Raw genomic sequence first — 26,754 nt, forward strand, 5'->3', positions numbered from 1 at the left:
ATGTAGCAATTCCAACAACAAAACAAGTAGCACAGGGTCGCATTTATCTTGCTATTCTATTTTGCAAAATATATATATGGGTTTCGACGTTGCATATTTTGCAGCGATAGGAAATGTTGTTTCACATCAGGGTTGTTGCGAATATTCGCATTCGCATTCGCAACCGCGGAGCTTCCGCATTAATTTTAACATTCGCATTCGCAATAATCAATGCGGAGCTTTTGCGAATGCGAATGTTGTTCAAGTGCACCGATAAAACGTATATATAGCAAACAAAATGGCAAATTGTAGCCAATATTTTTGCCTGTGGTCGTGGGAGTATTTGTGTAACAAAACTGATCAAATGTCATAGTTATCAACTTTGATAAAAATGTCTTTAAACATATTATTTCTTAAGCTTTGGAACCGAGCTATCAATGGGCAGTCATACAAGCTCTAACTTCTACTTGACCTTTGACGTACGTCAAAGAGAACATAGTCTTTTTAACCGACTTCCAAAAAAGGAGGTTATCAGTTCGTCGGAATATTTTCCTTTTTTTATGTATGTTACCGCATAACCGATTTCTAAAATTCTTTTTGCATCGGAAAGGTAGTGTCTCAGAGTTGGTCCCATACTAATCTGGTTTAGATCCTATCAGTGGATCATGTGATATATGTGGGATTAGGTCCTAGTATGGTAAGACGGCAAAACCGACACTAGTCCTTTAGTATAGGCAGGTAACCCTACTGACCGAACTTGACGAACCTAACGAACGCACGTCTAAAGAGGTGGTAACACTGCAACGTTGTTGACGTGTTTGTAATCGCTCTGCGGAAAATTTTTAAAAAACAGCCGAATTGTTGTGATTTTAACCAGCGTTAGAGCCAGTGACTTAAATAGCGAAGTGCTAATAAACTGTGCTATTTGCAAGCACAAAAATTTCTTTCATTTTGATTAAACAAACAAATAAATATAGCTAGAGACATAAAAGTGCAGTGAGGTGACAAAAACAATAAGGCGCGAAAATGGATAAATGCCATAAGTGCAAGAATCCAATTCGCGGTGACAGCGGAATCCGCTGTGATGGTGTGTGTGGTAATGTGTGGCACTGGGCAAAAAAATGCTCTGAATTGGATGAGTACAGTGCGAATGTACTCAAAGAAAACAACTTTGTGCGCTTTATGTGTAACCAATGTCACACATACATGCATAACATCGATGAGGTGCTCCGAAATATGAACTTAACAATAGAGAAAAATAGTCAAAAGATCCAAGAGTGTAATGATGACTTCCAGGAGTCGCAAAAAATGCAAGTGAAAGAGCTTAAACTTCTCTTGCAATCAATAGAGAAAAAATTTGGGGAACGCATTGATGCAATGCAAAGAGTACAAAAAACCTGTGAGGCGAGTATTCTCGAAGTGAACCAAATTAAGTCAATAGCTGACGGCGTAAAAAAGCAAAGCCATGATCTTTGCGAAGCCATAGTGCGCAATGAAAATGAGAACAAAAAAATTTGTGAAGAGATAAAGAAATCGGTGACTGCTGACGCGTTAGCAGGTCAGCGGGCGAAAGCCACTTACGCGGATCTCTTTAAAGGTAATACTGCGAAAGATAATAGGCCGCCGAAAGTAAATAAAGAGAAGCCATTAGTTCTACAACCAAAAGAGAAGCAGGAAGTGGGAAAAACAAAAGAAGATTTGAACAAAAATGTTGACCCCTCGGGCTTAAAAATTAATAGTGTACAGGGGAGGAAAAGTGGGGCTGTAGTAATACAAACAGAAAATGAGGCTGAGCGTGAAAAAATCAAAAAGGCAATAGAGAATAAAATGAGTGATAGATATGAAATAAAAATCCCAAACGTAGCCAAGCCAAGGTTCATGGTATATAGAATGAGCTTTAAACATGAGAATGAGCAGCTCAGGGAGATGATAAAAAAAACAGAATGAATGCTTCAAAAATGGTAATTTCAAAATTTTGAAATGTTTTGAAACAAAAAGAGGAAATGCAAAACATTATAATGCGTTAGTAGAAACAGATGTAGATGCCTTTGCAGCCGTGCTGGCAAGCGAAAAAATAAACATAGGTTGGGAAAAATGTAGAGTCAAAGATGGAATGGATGTTACTTTCTGTTTCAAATGCAAGGGATTTAACCACATAGCTGCGAAATGTAAAGCCGATGAGGTATGTTTCAAGTGCCTAGATAACCACAAAACTGTGGAATGTTCTAAGGAAACATTAAACAAATGCATAAACTGCATTCGTGCTAATAAAAAATTTAACTTAGGGCTTGATGAAAATCATATGACATTTAACCGACAGTGTCCTGTATACCAGAAAAAGCTCGAGCATAAAAGAAATACTGTAAATTACTAACAATTACAGCAAGTTTGTGGGGACCCTAGCGTTGAGTTTACGTCTCACCCAGGTGTAAAGAAAGCGCTACCCAAATATTTGCAATGCGTATATCTCAATATACAGAGTTTAGTGGCTAATAAAGTTGAGCTAGAAATACTTATAGATTTTACCGACCCGGATCTACTTTTGTGTTCCGAAACATGCCTAACTGATGACATAGAGGATACGGAAATAATGTTCCCGGCGTATCAGATGATACGCTGCGACTCACACAGTAGACACACATGGGGAGTGATAATACTCGTTCGAAACACGCTCGGTTTTAAAACAATAACTAACAAGGCTTTAGACAAAAATGTTTGGTGTATAGTTATTCAACTCACACACTGTGATACCAGGTGGCAGCTCGGGGGGGTTTATCACTCCCCAAGCTCAAGTGATGCGGAATTTGTTACATATATGGAGGATATCTTAGCAGAAATCTCAGAAAATTCTGTGAACACTGTTATCATTGGCGATTTTAACATAAACATGAACGTAGTATCAACCTACAGCAGAAAACTCAATGATGTTTTCTTGCAACAAGCCATGCAACAGCTAATAAATTTTAATACGAGGGTGACGGAACATTCGGAAACACGTATTGACTTGTTGTATTCCAATGATAACCGAGTTATATGTCAAAAGGTCGAGGATCATAGAATATCTGACCACGAAACAATAATGTTTCGACTAAATGTCAATAAACTTAACCCACTTGCTAAGGAGGCAGAAGTAATATCCTGGGAGAGATATAACCCTGAGAACTTAACAAGTTTACTAAGGCAGTGCGATTTCTCGAACTTAAATTTTTTCGATGCTGACGGTATGGTGGAGTATATTACTCATTGCATTATGTGGGCCATGAGGCAGTTGACTTACTCAAAAATAACTCGCATTAGGCAGAGGAACAAATGGTATGATAGGCAATTGACAGAGATGAACAAGTATAAATCTAAATCCCATGAGAAAGCAGTGTTGTCAGGGTACTGGGGTGAATATAATTTAGTGAGAAGCAGATATAAGAAAATGGTAAGGTGTAAAAAAATTAAATACTTAGAGCATAAGGTGGAAATAAATAAGGGTGACAGCCGACTCATGTGGAAATACTTAAAGGAGGTAGTCAATAACACGGAGGTCAAATAAAATATTGGGGAAGTGATAATAAATAACACCAACTACGTAGACAGCTTTGAAATTGCGGAAAACCTAAATAATTTTTTCGTGGACAGCATTTTGGAAATACATACCAATATAGAGTGTGTAAACTATGATTTTTTCGAGCAACGAGCTCCCACAAGTACGCTAAAATTTGAAGAGGTCTCAACGGAAGACATTCTTCAAATTGCCAAAAAATTTAAGCGGAAAATTGGGGGAAACAACCTACTTTCTGAAGGTGTTATTAAGGACTCTGCTGATTATATGGGATATTTCTATGCCATACTTATAAATAAGAGTCTCCAGACAGGATCAGTACCGGAAGAATGGAAAATTTCATCAATAGTGCCCGTCAAGAAAGTTAGAAAAACGGTTAAAGCTGAGGAGCTTAGGCCCATCAATACTCTCCCTAGCTTGGAAAAAATGCTAGAAACCGTTGTGAAAAACCAGCTACAGTACTATGTGGAATCCAATAAAATACTCATAAAAGAACAATCTGGATTCAGAGCTAAACATTCCTGTGAGACTGCGCTGAATCTGGTGCTTTCTCAATGGAAAGAAGATCTGAACAGACACCTTAATGTAGTGGCAGTGTTTATTGATCTTAAAAGAGCATTTGAAACCGTTGATAGGGTCCGAATGTTGGATAAACTAAAATACATTGGTATAAAAAACTCTGAGCTTGACTGGTTTAGAAGCTTTCTATGTAATCGTAGGCAACAAACAATAGTTAATTCTAAGATGTCTAGAAAGATAGCCGTAGACATCGGATTACCACAGGGCTCAGTTTTGGCACCCCTACTCTTTAATATATATATAAACGATATTAAAAGTTCTCTCAAACATTGTAAAATAAAACTCTTTGCGGATGATGCCTTGTTAACGATCAGTGATAGGGAACTACCAAATGCGATTGTCAAAATGCAAGAAGATCTTAATTCTTTGTATCAATGGCTGTGTTCAAATAAACTCAAACTGAATGTGAAAAAGACTAACTTTATGATATTTTCCAGAGCGGCAAATGCTGACTCCATAAGCCGTGAATTAAAAATCAAAGATGAAAATATCGAAGAGGTGAAAATTGTCAAGTACCTAGGAATACACATAGACAACAAACTAAAGTTTGATGAGCACGTTGAGTATACAGTCAACAAGATTGCTAAAAAAATTGGCCTTATAAAGAGATCGTGTAAGTACTTGGGAAGAAGATATAAAACGTTGGTGTACAGGTCAATAGTAGAACCGCACTTTATATACTGCCCCACGATTTTCTTCCTAGCGGGGGACTCCCATGTAGATAAGCTGCAAAAAATGCAAAACCGAGCGATGAGATTCATCCTCTACAAACCGTATGACACACCAACAAGATGTATGCTTGAAACCTTGAATTGGTTAAGCGTGAAGCAACAAGTTTTTTACCACGCTATGAAATTTGTGTACAATATTAAAAAGGGCAACCTGCCGGATTATCTTAGCGATAATCTCCGATATATAAATGAGACGCATACATATTTGTTGAGAGAGAATAACAGCTTCAGACTCCCGAAGTATAGAACAGAAGTGGACAAAAAAAATATTTTCTATAAAGGCTTAAAGTGCTTCAATGAATTACCAGAGGCTATAAAAAATTGTGATACTATCACTCTTTTCAAGCGGCTGCTATTTGACTATTGTAGAACGCAGCCTACAAGATAGTGATGTATCAACAATAGCGTGGATTGGAAACTAGGCCTTTCCAACCACCAAGATATCGAGACTAGGCGGATCGGAAACTCGGCCTTTCCGACTACCTAGACCCTTAGATAATAAACAATAAACGAGCGGATTGGAAACTAGGCCTTTCCAACCGTCAACCGTCACGAAAGCGCGACTGGGTGGATCGGAAACTCGGCCTTTCTGACCACCCAGGAGATATCAATAAATGGAGTAACCCAAAAAGAATAGCGCGGATTGGAAACTCGGCCTTTCCCACCGTCTACATAACTTCCAGGAAATTGCATGCGTTTATATTGACATAAAATAATTGCAGTGATAAAGAAATAATGTTATTTAAAAATTTCTGTAGAGCATTTTGTATTTTGTATTTTGTATTTAATACTTAATATTTACATTTTAAATCTAAAATCTAGTTATAAGAATGTTAAATCTTTGTTGCAATATAAGTCTAACAGACTGTAAAAAATAAATAAATAAATAAATAAATAAGGCTGACCGAACTGCCATTATAGAATATACGGCCAGAGTTCATTGTCGACCGTCGCCTCGATTGTTTGAATGCCACCGCGATTAACATACAACACTCGGTATCCTACATATATATATGTTATTTTGTTTACTTGTTGGGCAATATTTTTTTCGTAAGGATATACATTGGACCCTTGGCTAAAAACTTGTGGTAAAACTGTCCCTTCTTCGCTATTTAAAGTCAAAGAGTAAGCTCCTTCAATAGGGATTTCCAGCAGAAATGATCAACGTCTGGCTCTTTGAGATTCAAATGCTTATAGAAAACGGGGCGCTTTTTTAAAAAATAACAACATTCTGCTCCGATTCGGCTGTCAGCTACGACTTTGAAAACACAATTGTGTTCAAAATGTTCATTCCTAGATAGTAATAATTTATTTCCATATCCACCTATTTAGCTCGCTATAAGTATTAAAAGTGAATTGCAAAAGCTAAAATCGGAAAACGCTGATGAAGTTACAGATCCCCCAAATTCTGAAACAGCCAAAGGAATGAGAATGAAGAATTCTTTTTAAAAAGCTTTAGAAAAGCCTGACACATCTGGTTTGGCTTGTAAGCGCTGTTTAAACAACTATCTCGCCAGTATGCTAATTGTTTCTTAAAAATACTTGGCATCCGCATTCGCATCCGCATCCGCGGATGTTAGCTGTTAGATATTCGCATCCGCATTCGCATCCGCGGATGTCTAAAATTCCACATTCGCAACATCCCTATTTCACATGTATTTTGTTGTTGTGTGTTTGCAAGTTATGCAATCCATGCAATCCGTGCTACGTGCAATGGCTATATAACCGAGCTACCATACGAGCTACTCATACAAGTTCCCACTTCTACTTGACCTTTGACGTACGTCAAAGAGAACATAGTCCTTTTAATAATATTTTTTTTCTGTGCTTTAAATACCTGTATTGGTTTCTTTCTTTATTATGATTTTTTTGGACCAATCTTAAAACAAAAAACTACTAGACACAAAAGAAGTGTGCACTGTAATTCTTATGTTATGTCGGCAACCTGGCTTTAGTATAATGCGGCATTCCCCTTATACCTTAAACGACAAAGAATTTTTTGATGAGACTTAATAAGAATATTGACTTGCTAGTATCGGAACTATTTCTTGCACGTTTATTGCCTAAAGTTCTTCAACGGCTCGGCGCCAGTGAGTCAATCGCAATCGTATGCTGCGAATGCTGCATTATACTAAAGCCAGCCTTTCGACATAAGGTACTATTCCATATGAACACAAATATATTCGTTTTAATAATTTCAAATTGGGCTCTTAGAGGAATTTATTTTTACAAACATTTTAAAACCCGTAATTTTGTTTACTTGGCTAAACTTGGCTAAAAACTTCTGTGGCAAAACTGTCCCTTCTTGGCTAAATAAAGTAAAAGAGTAAGCTCCTTCAATATGAATTTACAACAGAAATGATCAACGTCTGGCTATAAAGAGAATCGATGTTCAATTAATTAAAAAAGCTATAGGTCTTACCTTTAATTAGATAAGAAATACGTAAGTATCCTAGATTCAAACACTTATAAAAAGACGGGGTGCTTTTTTAAAAAAATAACGATATTCTGATCCCATTCGGCTGGCAGCCACGTTGAAAACAGAATTTTGTTCAAAAATAATGATTTATTTTCCATATCCACCTGTTTAGCTCGCGGAAGAAAGTATTAAAAACGGATTATAAAAACTAAAATCGAAAAACCCTGATGAAGTTACAGATTCCCCAAATTCTGAAACAGCCAAAGGAATGAGAATGAATTTTTGGTGGGTATCGCCGATCTAGACGGGGTTAGATCGCCGAAACAACAGCCCTTGGTCGGGTAAAACCCGAGTCATTCCGGTACGTAGAACCGGCTGTCGTGGCACTTAACGCCATAAACACCCAGACAACTCGTGGCCTAAATCGAAACCGCCCCTGTGAGAGAACTGTCCTAGTAGCGCTGGACTTGTCAAAGGCGTTTGACACCGTCTGCCATTCCACGCTGCTAGAAGACATTGAGGCCTCCTCTCTCCCACAGGGACTGAAGCGATGGTCGGCGAATTATATGAGTGGTCGCCAATCATCAGTAATCTTCAGAGATCAAACCTCGAAACCAAGAAGAATAAAACAAGGGGTTCCACAAGGTGGTGTTCTCTCCCCCTTACTTTTTAACTTCTACATCTCGAAACTCCCCCAGCCACCTGAAGGAGTTTCCCTGATCTCGTACGCTGACGATTGTTCGATTTTGGCGTCTGGGAATGGAATTGATGACCTCTGCTCAAAAGTAAACGGCTATCTCTCCAGCCTTTCTCGCTTCTTCACTGCAAGGAGCCTAACCCTCTCCCCAACGAAAACAACGGCGACCCTCTTCACCACCTGGACGAAGGAGGTCAGGCTTGAATTAGGCATTCACGTCGACGGCACACCTATACCGACGGTGAACAACCCGAAAATTCTAGGGGTTACCTTTGATAGCCTGCTCTCTTTCTCCGCGCACACAACCGCAGTTGTCAACAAAGTACAGAGCCGCAACAAGGTCCTCAAGTCGCTCGCCGGCAGCACTTGGGGCAAAGACAAAGAAACCTTGCTGGCAACATACAAGGCAATTGGCCGGCCGGTTCTAAATTATGCTGCGCCAGTTTGGTCGCCGGGGACTAGTTGGACGCAGTGGATGAAGCTACAGACTTGTCAGAACGCCGCACTCCGGACAGCGACTGGGTGCCTTCTGATGACGCCTGAGCATCACCTACACAGTGAGGCCCAAGTGCTCCCCGTAAGGGAACACAACAAGATGCTCTGTAAGCAGTTTCTGGTGGGGTGTCACAGAAGTGAACACCCCAACAGACCACTGCTGGAGGAGGAGCCTCCGCCCAGGCACGTCAGGGGGCACCTATTCATGTACAAGGACGCAGTCCAGACCCACACAGACCAACCACTGGACCCAATGACGTACAGACGAGCGTTCAACGACATTCATAGGGAGTCTGTCTTCACCTACCTCGACTCCCGGCCTAGGAATGTCGTTATCGGAGCCCAATCACCACCTGTGGAAGAGACGGAGCTTCAGTTACCTAGAGAGACCCGCGTTACCCTGGCTCAGTTACGGTCTGGATATTGTAGCCGCCTAAACAGCTACCTGTCTAGACTCGACCCAAACATCCCAAATGAGTGCCCGGCATGTGGAGACTCCCCCCACGACACCAACCACCTCTTCACATGCCAGCTCAATCCGACTCAACTAACACCCCTCTCCCTTTGGTCCGACCCCATCGGAACAGCTCGTTTCCTGGGCCTACCGTTAGTTGAGCTTGACGATAATGATTAAAAGATGACCCGAAACAGGCGGGGCTTAGTAGTGCCGCTACAACAACAACAACAGAATGAATTTTTTTTAAAGCTTTAGAAAAACCTGACATACGATCTCGCCATTATGCTTGATTCTAATTGTTTCTTATAAATACTTGACATCCGCAGTCGCATCCGCATCCACGGATGTTAGCTATTAGATATTCGCATCCCCGGATGTCTAAAATTCCACATTCGCAGCATCCCTACTCTGGAGATCTATGAATGCTTCGTAATTGGATTTTGTACCAAACCGATATTACTACTACCACCTGAAAATTAATCTGACTAAGAATTCACGTCACCCTCTGGCTACAGCGGCCAACGACACATATGCACCGGTTAGAAAAAAAAAAACAAGCTAGCAAGCGCAAAATTTACGCTCTTATGTAGGCATGGCACTCAGTACGGCAATCATACCAACTACGAGTACATACATATCGTCGTTTAAAGTACAAAACCGCGTATCCTCATTCTGCAAAACCGCGTAACTGGCATTGGCTGCCAAAAATTGGATTTACTCACACAAGCTCTTGGCTCAATCCTTATCCATTCATCCTGAAATATACTAGGCAGAAATGCGATTTCTTTATAAAAAAGATAACCATTTTGAAATATGAGTTTTTACACTCTAGAAAATAATTTCTAAAACTTCACATACGCGGTTTTGCATTTTGCTGATACGCGGTTTTGCATTTTGTTGATACGCGGTTTTGCAATTTAAACGACTATATGTACATATACTTGAAAATAGATAATTGTGTCTCGGTCAAGCTGTTTATAGAACTTTTCTTTCTGTGTGCAACTCAAACCGACCGGCGTTCTTATTCATAACAAAATTAATTCCGCGGAACCCCGGTGACTTCTAGGGAATTCTTGGGTTCCGCGGAGCACACTCTAACAGGCCTATTCTGCTTGTAACCGAACATTTTGTGACAAGCTAATTTTGTTACCAACAATTGTCACCACTTCTTGCAACCGCAATTCTATTTACCTTGGTAACGTTTTAATTTATTCAGCAATTCAGCTATGCACCCCTATGCTGTAATCCGTCGTAGATTCGATTTTGCTACGAATCTTAAAATTGGTAGGCTGTAATCCGCGTTGCCGTATGGTAATTTCGAAATTCGGAGACCATATTCGAAATTCGTAATGTTGGTATGCCTGAATCCGACGTAGCTGTAATTTGTATGTATTTGTCGGAAATTTTCTACGAAGAGCAACTGGTGTCGGAGCGAAGCGAATTCTTTTAAAATATCAATGAAATAAAGTGTGGAAACGCAAAAATATGTATGTAAGTTGAAGTGTGAATAAAAAACAATGTATTAATAAATGTTTACAAAATTATCAAGTCGACAATCACAACAAATCGCTCGCAATACGAAAAACTGGTGAAATGCATGAGCGAAAGGCCGGACATTGCCCGAGGCTTTGTAATAGTTAAAGAGGATGTGGTGGAATTTTGGGAAAGCGTTGCAAGATTTAAAGCAACACAATATTTAGTTGAATGGACGCCCTTAAAAAGAGGGAGCATATATTTATCATTTAAGCTAAATGGATCAGAACTGTCTCGTAGCAATCTCCTTTGTATATTAATGCAACAGTTGACTGCAGCATGTTCTTCCTCCTGAGACAAAAGTGCACCGGCCACTGAATCCATTCTATTTTACTTAATTAAGGAAAAGCTTTTTCAAATACGATTAAACAATTTTTTTTTAATTTCACTGTTCACTTGCGATTATATTTATTTTGATTTGTTTCTGTCAAAGCAGCTGATTAAGAACTTCGAATTTCACTAGTTTAGTTGGTAACGCCGTTGATAGTTACGATCGGATTACAGCATACCAATTTTCGAATTTTCGGAACAGAGCTACGAATTCGTAACTACGAACTTTCGGATTACAGAATAGGGGTGATGGAGTTTTGTTGAAATTCTGGTGTTGCATATTTCATGAGATGGTAACAAAATTTGCCGGTTACAAGAGTGTAGAGAATTTGAAAAAGGTTTAAAAATTGACAGTAACTTTACTAACGCCGAATAGGCCTGTAAGAATCTCTTTCCTAGAGACGTCAGACAGCCTACTGATTACCAAATTGTCTCAAAATCCATATCGAACAAACGTCACTTTTAGTGACTAGAGACTGCTTACTGAAGGCCAGGGTTAATGTCGAGATAATGCTGAGTGAAACTACCTTCTTTTTTATGTCATGGTCGGCCCTATCGCGAATTTCGCGTGAACAGATATTCCCAAAAATTGTAAAGCAAAACAAAAACCAGTTCCCTCGAATCTGTTTTTGTTTTGCATGTCAAATTATGGGAACAATTTATTCACATGCAATTAGTGTTTCGTGCATATAACAATTCTAAACTCACATAGCTGTACTTTGAACTAAGCGACATAATGCGTTTTCATCTTTTTTGGGCAATGATTGGGCAAATTCACTGCTAAGGTCGTCAGAGTTTGTTTGCCCTAGAGCTGGACTGTTGTGAATTGCAGGATCAGCTAGCAAGTAAGTCCTCTCGTTTGGTTCATAATGGAACTGGAAAAATATGAGCATTTATTAAACAAACTTATAGCTTTCCTAAATACAAAACCTGGTTATCAATATCTTCTGAACAACGCAAACACCTGCAAAATGTACTCAAACAATTCCAAAACGGACGTAAATACTCCATACCAAAAAACTATGTGTTTTCACTACGGATGCCGAAAAAACATCGATGCATCGAAAATATCGATGTTTCGTTTCGATGCATCGAAAATTTTCCACTCGATGTATAAATAGTCGATGCATCGAGGCGTTGATGCATCGATGTTTTCTGTAAACTGAAAACGCAAGCACATCGAATGGCCGACCATCGCTTTGTCTGTAGTGCATAGAGAGCAAGATGCAGTTTTATACATTGTGGAAGAATACAAGTGAGATATTGTGGCGAATACTGCGGCAACACAAAGCGAACAACGAGAAATAGGCAGAATGTTCGAGGAATGACGTAGAATGTTCCACAAAGAGAAACGTCAAGTTGGATGAACACTGCGAACAGCGAGAGAAAGAGAATGAGCGATAAACTTCAGAATGTTCTAGAGTTGCCATAAGTGCCAGCGCAGGTATATAAGGGCGCCGCCACAGCGAAGTGAGTTAGTTACGAGTTACAAGACAGCAAGCTACAAGTAAAGTGAGCAGAGAAGTGAGTTGCGAATAAGCAAGCTATAAGTTTAATTGTGTTAACAAGTAGTAAAGCATTGTTATTGCTTTAACATGTATTGTAAAGTGTATTTACTGTATTAGCGAGTATTGTAAATTGTTTGTTGTACAATAAAGTTAATTGTACTACAATTTGGTCATCGATTGCATTTATTTAACAATCCAGCGATACGAACCGGGATTTGGGAAATCCGGACGAGGTTTCAACATGAACGAAAGACACAAGATCACGTAAGAACAAGAGAGTGAAAAAAGTCGATTTTTTTAGCGGGTTCTACGCCATCTTGTTTCACTGGAAGACGAGCGAAAAGTAAACAAACCAACGAAAACCAAAATTAGCCAAAATTATTGTCAGCCACTTTAAACGCACAATTTAGGTAAAATGATGCAACAAAATGCTTTAAAATGTGTGGTGCTTGTGATGTAAACAGACGCTCAGCTGACGAACCCGCTTTCGCAAACTTTTTTCTCAAAACCAGTTATAAATACAACGTCGCGCTCTTACGTGATCTTGTATTTTTGGTTCATGAGGTTTCAAGGATAATCGTAACAATTGGTGTCAGAAGTGGGATTGCTAAATAAATCCCGAAGGAGAAACTACTAAAAATGGCGAAAATTCAGGACTTAAAAATTGAGGAGCTGAAACCGGAGTTGGAAAAGCGTAATTTGGCCACCTCCGGAAGAAAAGTGGAATTGTTATCCCGGTTGCGAGAGGCTATGGAAGCTGAAGGCATCGACGTGGACAAATACGGCTTCCAAGGTAAACCCGACGATACATCCGCAAAGGACGAACAGAAGGATGAGGCTGCATGTTCGTCGAAGGATGTGCAGCAGACATCCGGGAAGGTTGAAGAACAGCAAACGGCTCCTTCGTCATCAACAGTTATGGACATGAACACGTTATTGGCTGCCATGTCACAGATGATGCAAGCACAGGATACACGCATGTCAGAGATGTCATCAAAGCTGTCAACTCAGATGCAAACACTGTCGTCAGATGTTTCATCGCAGATACAAGCGCTGGAGACACGTATATCAGCAGCGGTATCAGCACAGATGTCATCCCAACTGGAAGCACAGGATGCAAAGATTGTACAAATGCAGGAAAAAATCGAAGAGAGACAGGACAAAGTCGAAGCTAAGATGGGCGAGTTAGAAGGTCGATTCCGAGACTTGCAGTTGAATCGTCCAGCCGCTTCGACGAACGCTCCCAAGGTAAAAACTCCATCCTTTGACGGCACGACTCCTTTCCAGGTCTTTAAGCTGCAGTTCGAGAAGACAGCTACAGCAAATCGTTGGTGTATGGAGGATAAATCCGCTGCTCTTGCAGAGTATTCCCGACTGTGAAAGGAACAATTATGATGCATTGATGGGGGCCGTGGAAAGACGCTATGGTAGCGAGCACAGGCGACAGATCTACCAGATGGAGCTGGAGAATCGCTGCCAGAAATCCAACGAGACTTTACAGGAATTCGCCTCTGAGATTGAAATGGCTGGCTCAATTGGCAATAGGAGACGCATCTGGTGAGCACCTTGAAAGGGTAAAAATCCAGAGGCTCGTCAACGGAATGCGGGACATGTATACCAAGCGAGAGACGTACGCGAATCCAAAGGCAACATTTGCTGAAACCGTCTCGTATGCTCAGACGCGTGAAACGGCAGCACTCCTAAGTAGACCAGCCTACAAAGCACATCGCGTGGAAGTGGAAACACCGGACGAGACAAATGAAATGCTGAAGAAGATTATCCAACTGCTAGGCGAGAAAAAGCATGGCTCTGGCAAATGTTTTAAATGTGGAAAGTCAGGCCACTTCGCCCGCGATTGCAGTGCAAGTTCCAGTGGGCTCAACAATTCAGCAGGACGCAAACGCAGGGCTGAAGGAGACGAAGCCAACTCCAATCAGTCGTTAAACTGAAACGAGCCAGCAGGAAGGGCCGCGTGATGGCTCCAGAAGTTGAAGGGACCATAATCTCCGTCTCACAAATTGGCCGGAATGCGAGTAACCTCACTATTGGTGGATGTGTGAATGGGCAGGAGACAGTACTGACAGTGGATACTGGAGCGACACATTCCATTATTCGACCGGATTTGGCCACTTTTTATGTGACCTGGAGCAAAGCTGCAGACTGCAACTGGTGAATGCACCCAAGTGTTAGGAGAAGTACCATGCGAGGTAATAATCGACGGTTGGGCCTCGTACACTAAGTTTATAGTGGCAGATATTGTGGATGAAGTCATCATCGGCGTGGATTTCTTACTTGGCCAAGGCATGAAGATTGACCTCCAGAGAATGATCCTGACAGATCGTCACAGGAAAGTGCCACTTAGGGTTGGTTACGACAGCCAGTACTGTAGCAGACGGTTAGTCTTAGAGGAAGTGTCGACAATTCCACCAGAAACGGAAGCGGTTAGTTGGGCGGAGGTTGGCAGTGATGGAGACGGAGTGGTTTCATCAGGAGAAGGAAGCGGTTCACCGATACAGGAAAAGCGTGACGGTTCCGCTAGCTCAATGAAGAAGAGGTCGCAACAAGGAAGTGGTCATGGCATGCCAGGCAGTGTTTCCGGCAGGAGGAAAGCCAATGAACCACGTTGCAATGGTGATACGCCGGTGGCCGGAAATGAAGGCGGCTGTGAAAGCAGTAGGCGCGCTTTGAAGTGTCCCGAAAAAGGTGGTCGGAAAAGGCGAGCAGTTAAGCCGGAAGCCAAGGTTGAGATTATACATGTCCGGTCAATGAAGTTAGCATCGGCGGAAGAGCGAGATACGAAACGACGGCGGAAGTTTCAGCGCAAGGATCCGGATGTAGCAAGATGATAAAGGCAGTGCAGCACGAAGGCGGGTGTCATGGACAGATGATGCGGCATAGATCTGGCGAAAAGAGTGCCCATGAGAAGAGACATGGTCTGGTCACCACCAGTGGCCGGCAGAAGCACGACCATGTGAGATGGTGCACCACCGGAGATAAGCTGGAAGCAATGTCCAGTAACGCATCGAGCCGAGAGGAGCTACAGGAAGGTGATTCGTTGTTGTTGCACATGCCGCAGCCGAAGAAAGGCTTCACCTCCGAACAACATCGTAACTGGAAAGGTCCGTATAGGATTGACAAACGGCTGAAGGACGCAGTGCATCAGATCCAGACAATGGGGAGACCGAGGACCAAGATGAAAGTGGTCCACTTGGAAAGACTTGCAGCGGTTGGAGCGGCAAGTATGTCTGATCGGGACGATCAGACTTAGGTGGAGGGCAGTGTGGCGAATACTGCGGCAACACAAAGCGAACAACGAGAAATAGGCAGAATGTTCGAGGAATGACGTAGAATGTTCCACAAAGAGAAACGTCAAGTTGGATGAACACTGCGAACAGCGAGAGAAAGAGAATGAGCGATAAATTTCAGAATGTTCTAGAGTTGCCATAAGTGCCAGCGCAGGTATATAAGGGCGCCGCCACAGCGAAGTGAGTTAGTTACGAGTTACAAGACAGCAAGCTACATGTGTTTGTGAGCAGAGAAGTGAGTTGCGAATAAGCAAGCTATAAGTTTAATTGTGTTAACAAGTAGTAAAGCACTGTTATTGCTTTAACAAGTATTGTAAAGTGTTTTTACTGTTTTAGCGAGTATTGTAAATTGTTTGTGGTACAATAAAGATAATTGTACTACAATTTGGTCATCGATTGCATTTATTTAACAATCCAGCGATACGAACCGAGAATTTGGGAAATCCGGACGAGGTTTCAAGGATAATCGTAACAATTGGGGTGTTCACAGTTCGTTCCAAATAGTGTCTGAAAATGTAGACGTCTACATTTTAAGACGTTTTCTAACCGTAAAATCTGTGGTGTTGTTGTTTCCCATACAAAATTGGAAAACGACGCCGTCTACATTTTGTCACACTCAAAGGTATGTTTTTTACGTGTCTACATTTTGCAACCTCGCAGCAGGGTTGCATTATGGCAATACTAATCACATTTTTTTTATTTATTGGGCACGTTTTTTGTATTTGCATTTAATTTGAGCGCAATTTCTGATGAAAAGAAACAAATCAAGGAAAAGAAATAACAAATATTAGGAATTGGTAATTAAGTTAAATAATTACAATTTTTCAGAAACAAAATCGAAAGGCGATATATAAAAAATGCACGCAAAGAGGAAATGTCTGGCAACACCAGCAAAGTTTTGAGACGATTTTGCGACGACTGCTAGAAAGGGGTGCTCACAGTTTGATGCTAAAGATGTCTCAAAATGTAGACGTCTACATTTTCAGGCACAATTTGGAACGAACTGTGAACAGCCCAAGTATCTTAGGGTTGACAGATAGTTGACAGGGTGTTCAATATGGCGATGACAGTGTGAACAATATCGCAGCCAACATGGCATACAACACCGAATGGCCCGAAGTTGCAAAACTACGACCCGAATGAAACGCTTCGTGAAAATCCAGGGTTGCGAAGTGGTATTTTGTTGGAAAATATAAACGCCAGGATTTTGTGCAGCGCCGAATTTTAACAAAAGAGGGTTTTGTGTTCTCAAGATGAACAGAAAAGGGTTGCTGTGCTGTTTCGTTTTATCTTATTTTAATCTTAAGGATCTAATTAAATATTAAAATGATACAGAAATTAAAGCAAAAATTTAAATTCATGTACATATCTGAAAATTTTAAATAAAATATATATTTTCTCGAGAGACAAATTAAATAAAATGGGTTAACTTTAGGAGAAATATACTTATCAGAATGGGTCAGAAAGCGCCTTTACGTTATAATAAAAATAATTCCTACTTAAATTTTGTATAATTTTGGTGACGTATTTCTAAGCTGACCGTGATATCTGTGAAATAATACATATTTATGTGCATATATTGTGTTGATTATGCTCTAAATCGCTAAATAATTCTTGCAGCAAACAGCACCATTGGAAAGTGAAGTGACAATAGGCTGGTTTTCTTTATACAGCCCATTTTAAATTCGAATTATTGTTATAATAAATTACAATTATTGTTTGTTTCCATTTCGGTCAACCGCGCAAATTATTTATTAAAAAAATGTCGTTTAAAAATAGCAGATTTTGTTTACTTTTGAATAAGACTTTATCGAGTGCGGTACAAAGCCCCTGTTGTAAAGAAATATATGTTGAGCCCAATCGGTTTTCTGCTAATGCGGTTCTTGTGTAGGTATAAACAAGGTATATTAAAAAAATACCTCTCCATGAAAAGATATCGTTATTTTCGTATTTTAAATTAATCGAAATTTTATGGGAGGTTATAAAAACTCGTTTTAATCGAATATTGTTTTTGCGGCTATATTTGTTATTATTTATTGGCCCAGATGTAAATATTGAATGAACTAACATATTTTAAATATTTACGGAACTACCTTTTGTATGCAACCCTGCCTATCCTATATTCAAGTAGATGTAATTCGAAAAATTTAAACGGATTTCTTCTAATCAATCTGTGCTGCGGACATATTGTGAATTCATTTTTAAACATTAACCACTACATTATGTTAGTATTAAATACTTTCAATTAAGAAACAATTCTTATTAGAAAATAAATATGAATCGTTTTATTTTAAATATTCCAATGTATATTTTTTGTTAATGCAGATAGTGCGGATTTAACGTATTTTATACCCCTGCCTTAATTTATGATCCCCATGATAAATTTAAGGCAGATTGCTATTAACAATTTTTACACAATTTACGATTGCAATCAATTTCTTTCAAAACTATAATCTAAATGATCGCAAGTTGTACGATCAAAACAGATTCCAATATTAGGTATATTATGGAAATGCAATCCAATTTGATTTGAGTTATTCAGTTTTAGATACATTTATATTTCTGTGTTCGTATGGAATAGTAGTTTATGTCGGGAAGCTGGCTTTAGTATAATCCGGCATTCCCTTTATTATTTACAACACAAGGAATTTTTTGATGACCCTTAACAAGAATATGGACGTGCTAGTATCGGAACTATTTCTTGCACGTTTATTTGGCAAAATTTCTTCAACGGCTCGGCGCCAGTGAGGGTATGCTGCGAATGCCGCATTATACTAAAACCAGCCTTTTGACATAAGCTGCTATTCCATACGAGTGGGGCACGTGCGAAATTCGGATTTTCACAGTTGCAGTACTGCAGTAACTCGACACCTTCCTCACCAACAGCTCTGTCCTCTATGAGCTTCTTAATGTAAATGCAGATAAAAGATGGAAATTTAAGAAAAATTACATCACAGCGTTTCACTTGTAGCGTTTGACTCTTCTAGTTTATTGGCTATCAAGCATCAGAAAATTTCCATCACGCATGCCATATGCCACCGATTGTCGTGGATCAATTAAAATACTGTCATCACAGCTTTTTGGTACTGCAGCAACTGGTGTGTCTATGGCGGAGTTATGTGGAGCTGTTGCATGACTAAAATCAATTTGGACTCTTTGAGAACTGGCTTGTTTGTTGCGAGAGCTATTGGCATCAAATGTATGCAAATTAGATTTCCAAACGAGCAACTGTTGAATACAGGAAAAAATTTATATTATATGGTTCCGCTAAAGTGCACTACTACCGTGTATAAATTGGTCGACCTTCTAATAAATCAAGCAATCTTATTGTATCGTCATCGCCGCCAGTCACCAAGAAATTTCCACTTGGGTGAAATGCAACATCATTCTCCGGCGACGAATGCACTGTACTAGCTCGCCTTCAGCTATGTCAAATATCTTAAAGCGGTTACAACTTAATGCTAAAGCCACTAGATTACCGTCTGGATGCCATGCCAGCTGTCGTCCCATACCTCTTCCCACGGTGAACGTTCGCACACATTCGCCTGAAAATGTATCGCAAATTCTTAACTTGTCACCGCCGCACGATGAAATTAACTTACCATTAGGGCTGAATTTTGCTGCGCGCACCCATTTGCGTGTCCAGTGAAAGATGTGTATTTTGAATCAGTATTTTGATGGCTGTTCGCCATTTTTCTAGTCTGCAAACGAATAAGCTGACGAAGATGCAAACAAATTCAAGCACATTGTTGCATCCTACCGTATTTTTAAAAAGCTTTAAAATCTTAAAGCATATGTGAAAAACTTTTATAATCTGAATATTTGTAATGTCGCAATCAAAATGAAGTTTTGTAAATAGCATTTTTAAAAAGCAATCATTTAATATTTCTCAAGTTTTTGGGCATATATGTTACCATTTGAACAACAAATACTACCAAGTTTTAAGAGACTATTTAATGCAACTCAGGTCAAAAAAGAGCAGTTTAGACCAAAATAAGCAACTCTAAAAACAGATGATCGCAGCTGTGGCCCAGGATGACGGCTATTGCTAAGATATCTCACTTGTATTTGTACACAATGGTTTTATAGCTCATAAAATGTTAGGCACTCCGCACATTAAGCGCCTAGTAATAGTAGTATAGTCAACCCGGCATACTAAAGTATGCAGCTTTTAGGCCGAAAACATGTATTCAATGAAGCTCTGTATATGTATTACGATTCATAATCATGTTTTCGCCTAATCATAAAAGCTTAAAGAATCGAAGCGCCTAACATTGTCAGGCGCTAGGCGTTTTGAAATAGTATTTTGCTTTCATTTTACATATATACATATTCAAGTTTTGAAAATACATTTGTCATTGAAAAACTAATAAATAATAAGGGTGGGATTTAGTAGTCAGCCGCACCTTGTGTTTTAAAAAAACCAGGTGGAATTAACAAATGAAACTTGGTCAGGATGTTAAGGGAGGTATCCTCTAAAACATGTATAACAATATCATTGTTTATAAGTTGTTGTTAAAATTTCTTAAATCGTTCCACTTGGTTTCCTTAACAAAAAGTGCATTTGTCACATACTTTCATATATATAAATGCACATAACACTGTACTTAACACACTTGTATTTTATTTTATCTTGTATATAAATCACTTTAATTCAACTTTTGTCGACTTGTAAATTACATTGAATTGCACCCATATTTACAATAACACATGGTTGCAAACTGACACATAATATGTGTTGCCATATTGTACAAAATAATACATACAAAGAAGGCAATGTTTAAAAAGGAATACAGGGGAAATCAATACAAAAGAAATGAAAATTTACCGCTGCTTTTATTCTGGGCGTGTATTATTATCAATGAGGGTTTCCGGCCACGAAACCCCGTGCAAAAATATTGCCCATGACGTAGGCGGTGTTGGTCCCGCCCGATTTGTTTGAAAGGTGTTCTCTGCAAAAGGTGTTCAGCTCAATTTCTTCGCAAAACAGAAAGGAGAACTCTTCTGCCTGTTCTCTGAAAAAGGTGTTGAGCTCCTTTTCTTCGCAAAACAGAAATGAGAATTCTACTGCCTGAGGGTAATAATCCCTAAGTGCGGCCGAAGGCCGCCTACGCAGAAAGGTTTTCTCTGCAAACGGTGTTCAGCTCCTTTTCCTCGCAAAACATAAGGGAGAATTCTACTGCCTGAGGGTTATAATCCCTAGGTGCGGCCGAAGACCGCCTACGCAGAAAGGTGTTCTCTGCCAACGGTGTTCAGCTCCTCTTCTTCGCAAAACAGAAAGGAGAATTCTACTAAGTGAAAATTCCGAATTAAAAATCCGCTTTTATTATTCAAAATTCCAGTCTGGTAGCACCAAGTTGAATGTTATTTTGCTATCTTATTAATCGTTTAATATGAAAACTTTAACACTAAATTATATTAGAACTATAGGGTTGCTAGAAAAAAGGGGAGTATTTTTGAAATCAGTGGGTCCTATTCTACCCCCCCTCATATCCCTTTTTCTAGTATTTGCCGTCCGTCTACTAAAATTTTCCCAATAATAAATAAACGTCAACGATTTAGTGGCTAAATTTGCTGATCGTGGAGAAGTATCCGAGCCTTTACAACAATACTCTGCAGGACTATTCGAGAAAGGATGCCTTGGCTTGGGCAACAATATCAGAACAAATAAATTGGTCAGGTATGTCGTGCCACAGTCATAATATAAGATAATTTTTCGTCGTCTTCAGAGAGCTCCTTCGCAGCAATGAATAGTCGGTTCTGACTATTATTCCTTATATACGGGAGAACCCAATATTTCCTACGCCTCTTCATTTTACGACGCCGAAGATGAAGAGCTAGGAGCATAAGGGCATCGTCCTCGTCGCTAGATGTGAACGTTATGAAATTGCATTTTATTGATTTGTTTTTGTCGCATTCGCCAAATAAAGTTTCACTGAATAACAGAAAAAATGCAGTAAACTAAAATTAATTTTTTTATTTAATTTATGTACGGCGCCAAGTGTGCAGAAGTCGAGTCGTTATGCATTCGTTTCGGCATGACGGAACGATTCATCAACTATGATTAGGCGTGTGTAATGTAATTTTTTTTCTTTGACTGACTTGCGCTTTGTTATACTAAAATTTTATGATCTATAAAACTAGTACATACCGAAAAAGGTTCTTAATGTTTTATTTCCATAGTAGAGGAAAACTCTATGCGTATCGATGCATCGATGTACGCCCTCCGATGCATCGACAAATATCGATGTAAGTTTCGATGCATCGATGCGAGGACTAACATCGATGTATTTTTGCCACTGACATCTCTAGTTCTCACTATAAACTAGGAATTTTCGATATTTAAGAAAGAATCGATATTATGGAACGAACTAATTGATTGCATGTAAAATCGATATGGCGAACAATATCGATATCGGAAATATCGCTGTTGAAAATTCTACTCCCGATTGAATAGAATATTGGACCTGCCTGTCAACTCACCTAATTGTGTTATTTCCATCTTGTATATTTACTGAGGCCGCTGTGGTGTAGTGGTAAGCAGTGCGCGCTTTCACACATCAGCACCTGGGTTCAAGCCCTGGTCAAAGCAACATCCCAAAAAATATAGAAAAAGGTTTTTTCTTAACAGCGGTCGTCCCTCGGCAGGCAATGGCAAACCACCGAGTGTATTTCTGCCATGAAAAACAGCTTCTCATAAAAATACAATCGCCGTTCGGAGTCGGCGTAAAACTGTAGGTCACTCCGCTTTGTGTGACAACATCACACGCCACAAGTCGGAGGAGAAGCTCGGCCAAACACTAACATATGTGTAAGCGCCAATCTATTATATTATTATTATATTTACTGAGGATTAAAAAGGCATGCCGGTCGACTCAAGTGGTTTGTCAAACTTAAGAGCTAAATAAATCACACAAGCTGCTGATTAAACCTACTTTAGTACTTTCTCAAGAATGATAGAATACAAGATTGCGCCAATGAGAGGATTTTTGAGCGTAATTTTTGCGTGACGTCATCTTGGTGCAATTGTGAGAGAGAAATGCCAAGACGCATAGAAAAATATGTAAACAATGCAGAAAAATGTGTTAATTTTAAAGTTACATGGCCCAATTTAGCAGGAATCAATAAATATACAACATAGATTAATTAGGAACACGTAGCAATAATTTTGGATATGTAGCCCTTTAGGTAAGTACGATTTTTAGCACATGAAAAAGTGGAAGTGTTAAGAGTGTTTGCAATTTCATGTAGACCAAAAGGAAGGTGTTCAGCAAAGTGAATTTTTGGACTCGCCATTGTAAAAAGCCATGCAGAGTGCATATATATATTTGTGAACGGTAGCCAACTACCATAAACTCCACAGCTGTTTACTCCACAGCTATAAGCGAAACGCACATTGGCGCGATTCTGTCGTTGCGAATCCGCAAGCCCAAAAATTACAACAATGCTACCCATACATTTTAATGCGCTAGCGCACACTTGCACGATTCCGTCGCTGCGAATTTTTCGAACATTCAATGTTCCTCTCTATTGACGCGTTCGAAACGCGTCTTGCAGCGTTTTGAAGGCGTCAGAGAAGAAGAAGAATGGTGTCACAGCAATAAAGGCAAAGAAAAAAAAATTGTACAAAAACTAATAAAAACGTTCGTAATAATAGTATTTTGTACGATTTGGGCACGCCGAGTGCGAAAATACACGAAATAAAGGGAAAATTTAGTGAATTGTACATCGGAAATCGACGCGAAAAAATCGCTCAAGTGTGCGCACGTTTGCGGATTCGAAGTTAACAGCCGAATTCGCAACGTATTCGCAACGATGGAATCGCGCTAATGTGCGCTTCGCTTTATATAACTTTATATAAATGCAAATTTAACGGCAGTCTCTCTCTGCTCAAGCAGTGTTGCCGTTTTAGCCCTTTGGTGGCTAGATTTAGCTACCACATACTTTTTTGGCCACATTTAATTTAAAATCGCCCCTAGCCCTTTTTTTTAGCCCATTTTAGAATTTAACCATACTTGGCATGAAAAAGTTGTATATGCTTAATTTGTTTCTTTTTTGCATTTATGTAAGAGATGAATTTTTAAACAAAGAAAGACTGATATATATACATATATGTATTGTATGTATAAATACATAGTGTAAAAGTATTGGGGCTGTTAAATTATCTTTTAACGATTTAACTATAGTTTAAAATAGATAAGTTCACTTCCCTTAATATGCTAAATTTGTTAAATGACCCATGAAGTCGATTGACCGTGTATGTTCTTGTGGTGTAATTGTACCAGCATGCTGGTGTCGTTAGTGGTGAAATTAGCTAAATTTTCTAAGTAAAAAGTATTTTGGCGGAAATTTCTTGCACTCTATGAGTCAAAGCTGTGTTTGTGGAAGATTGAGTTCACGATATTGCAGTTGTGAGTTACAAAAAAAAAACAATGTTTACAAAATGCTAGAAAAATTATGAAATTTCGGCTCTAATCATTTCGATCTTTGCTCGACCTCATTTGTAAAGAAATAAATATTGTACCAGCATGCTGGTGAGTTATATGCTTCGAGCCTGATGGTAACGGGTGATTTTTTAAGAGCTTGATACCTTTTTTTTTAAAAAAAACGCATAAAATTTGCAAAATCTCATCGGTTCTTTATTTGAAACGTTAGATTGGTCCATGACATTTACTTTTTGAAGATAATTTCATTTAAATGTTGACCGCGGCTGCGTCTTAGGTGGTCCATTCGGAAAGTCCAATTTTGGGCAACTTTTTCGAGCATTTCGGCCGGAATAGCCCGAATTTCTTCGGAAATGTTGTCTTCCAAAGCTGGAATAGTTGCTGGCTTATTTCTGTAGACTTTAGACTTGACGTAGCCCCACAAAAAATAGTCTAAAGGCGTCAAATCGCATGATCTTGGTGGCCAACTTACCGGTCCATTTCTTGAGATGAATTGTTCTCCGAAGTTTTCCCTCAAAATGGCCATAGAATCGCGAGCTGTGTGGCATGTAGCGCCATCTTGTTGAAACCACATGTCAACCAAGTTCAGTTCTTCCATTTTTGGCAACAAAAAGTTTGTTAGCATCGAACGATAGCGATCGCCATTCACCGTAACGTTGCGTCCAACAGCATCTTTGAAAAAATACGGTCCAATGATTCCACCAGCGTACAAACCACACCAAACAGTGCATTTTTCGGGATGCATGGGCAGTTCTTGAACGGCTTCTGGTTGCTCTTCACTCCAAATGCGGCAATTTTGCTTATTTACGAAGCCATTCAACCAGAAATGAGCCTCATCGCTGAACAAAATTTGTCGATAAAAAAGCGGATTTTCTGCCAACTTTTCTAGGTAATAAAATTCAATGATTTGCAAGCGTTGCTCGTTAGTAAGTCTATTCATGATGAAATGTCAAAGCATACTGAGCATCTTTCTCTTTGACACCATGTCTGAAATCCCACGTGATCTGTCAAATACTAATGCATGAAAATCCTAACCTCAAAAAAATCACCCGTTACAATCACTTGATGGAACCAGCAAGCTAGTGTCTTATATTTCCCCTTTTATACAAAAAGGTTTTTGGTTGGATAAAATATTAGTTTTTTTTCCAAAGTTAATTGTTTTTATATACCATTACTTTTTGAAAATGTTTACGTGTATACTTATATATGTATTTGTATGTCAAGAATTTTGGCTACCATTTTTAGCCACAACGACTTTTTTAGCTCTTTTTTTAAAGGAATTTTTCTACCACTAAAAATTATGCGCGGCAACACTGTGCTCAAGTAACTTGCTGACAATTCTTTTGTTTTCCCTGTGCTGAGCTCTTTCCGTACGCTGGGCACCGCACCACGTTTTAAACGAAGTTTTGTAAAACCTAAGGCGTTTACGAAAACGATATTAAATGCAATTAATATGAAAATACAAATTATGTCATCCATTTCGAACAGTGTATTATTTTCAGTATCTTCACTAGTAAAGTGCTTCATGCACACATAGCTCGATTTTTTTTTTTTGGGGTTTAGATGTATATGGCTGGGCTTAAGCTTTAAATCGCCAGTTATCCCTCCAGTTGTTGTACTGCCAATAACAATCTGCGTGTTCACGCAGGGCCAACGTCTCCAGATTGTGTTTTATACAGCTCAGCTCCAGTTGTTTCGTTCCAAAATGTGTGTAGAAGACCTTTATAGCTTTGATGCGCGAGCATCATGTGTGACGTTTAGAATAGTTGCGTTTGACAAGTCAAAAATTTGTAATGGTTTTTCCAAATTTTTACTGGATGGCGTTCGATAACGACAAAAAATTATCCAACACACAAAAATTGAGAGAGCAAGCGCTCATTTTGATGCAAGAGAAGCGTTAATTTTGTACTGGCAAAATTTTAGTCAGCTAAAATTATGCAACACAAAAACATATGATAACAAAACATATGGTTGCAATTTTTGTAAACAAACAAAATTGCATTTTTCGAGTTTTGGTATTTATATGCTTTTTGGCTGCCTGCTGTATGACTTGATGATAGCGCCAACTAGTTTTTACTTCTAGAAATGTTCCTGACAAACATTGAACGTTCACTTTCCTTATTTCTTCCATGGAGGCAACATGAATTTCAGTTTGTTTACAAATAAAACATAAACAAAGTCAGTTGGTGTGTCTTCTTCTTCCGGTTTTTGCAAGTGATGGCTAATGGGCTGTTTTTGCTTACGCGTAAAAGCACATTTAGCGCTTTTACCTATAAATGCTACTCTAAATGTACATTTATCCATACAAAATTCGTCACCTAAATGCAACTTAATGCAACTCCATTTTTGCATTAAGAATCTTAATGCTAAATGCAACCCTGTGATCTTCCAAAATTTCCACGATTCGAACATGGTTTAATGAGAAAAAGTGGCAACATTGCATTTTCGAGTATACAGTGGCTAGCTGCGTTTCAGTGATCGCCGATCGGGATTTCATTTATTATTTTACATTATTTGGATAAAGAAAAGTTAAGAAAATTCAATATCGATGTGATGCTGATAGAAATCTGGATCAATTTGTGATCAATTCTGTTTGTTTTGTTTCCTAATTAAGTGAGGAAATTTTAATTGACAGCACCGGCAAATGAATATATACATAAACGAATGGTCGGTCATGGTTCAATTCAAATTTTTGTATTGAAGTTTTGGTTTAAAATTTATTTTTTC

The 26,754-nt window shown here is 39.2% G+C and overlaps 1 protein-coding gene across 2 annotated transcripts in view; it reads right to left on the minus strand.

The window, feature by feature from the left end:
• LOC118753677 overlaps nucleotides 1-11,955 on the minus strand; it is a 12,204-nt gene extending 249 nt beyond the window's left edge. Inside the window, exons 1-3 of one of the 2 annotated variants that reach the window (XM_036488548.1) lie at nucleotides 11,701-11,955; nucleotides 11,479-11,645; nucleotides 10,111-10,350 (exon numbers count right to left, since the gene is read on the minus strand). In XM_036488548.1, coding sequence (XP_036344441.1) covers nucleotides 10,128-10,350; nucleotides 11,479-11,645; nucleotides 11,701-11,781 — 471 coding nt within the window. In that variant the 5' untranslated portion in view covers nucleotides 11,782-11,955 and the 3' untranslated portion in view covers nucleotides 10,111-10,127. Of the gene's footprint in view, nucleotides 1-10,110; nucleotides 10,351-11,478; nucleotides 11,646-11,700 lie in introns of those variants that run through there. The other variant, XM_036488549.1, reaches the window with a different exon arrangement.
• Nucleotides 11,956-26,754: the final 14,799 nt, after the last annotated feature.

This window comes from Rhagoletis pomonella, unplaced genomic scaffold (genome assembly GCF_013731165.1).
Source record: "Rhagoletis pomonella isolate Grant_MI unplaced genomic scaffold, Rhpom_1.0 Rhpom_scaffold_02748, whole genome shotgun sequence".
In the NCBI taxonomy this organism is placed as follows: Eukaryota; Metazoa; Arthropoda; class Insecta; order Diptera; family Tephritidae; genus Rhagoletis; species Rhagoletis pomonella.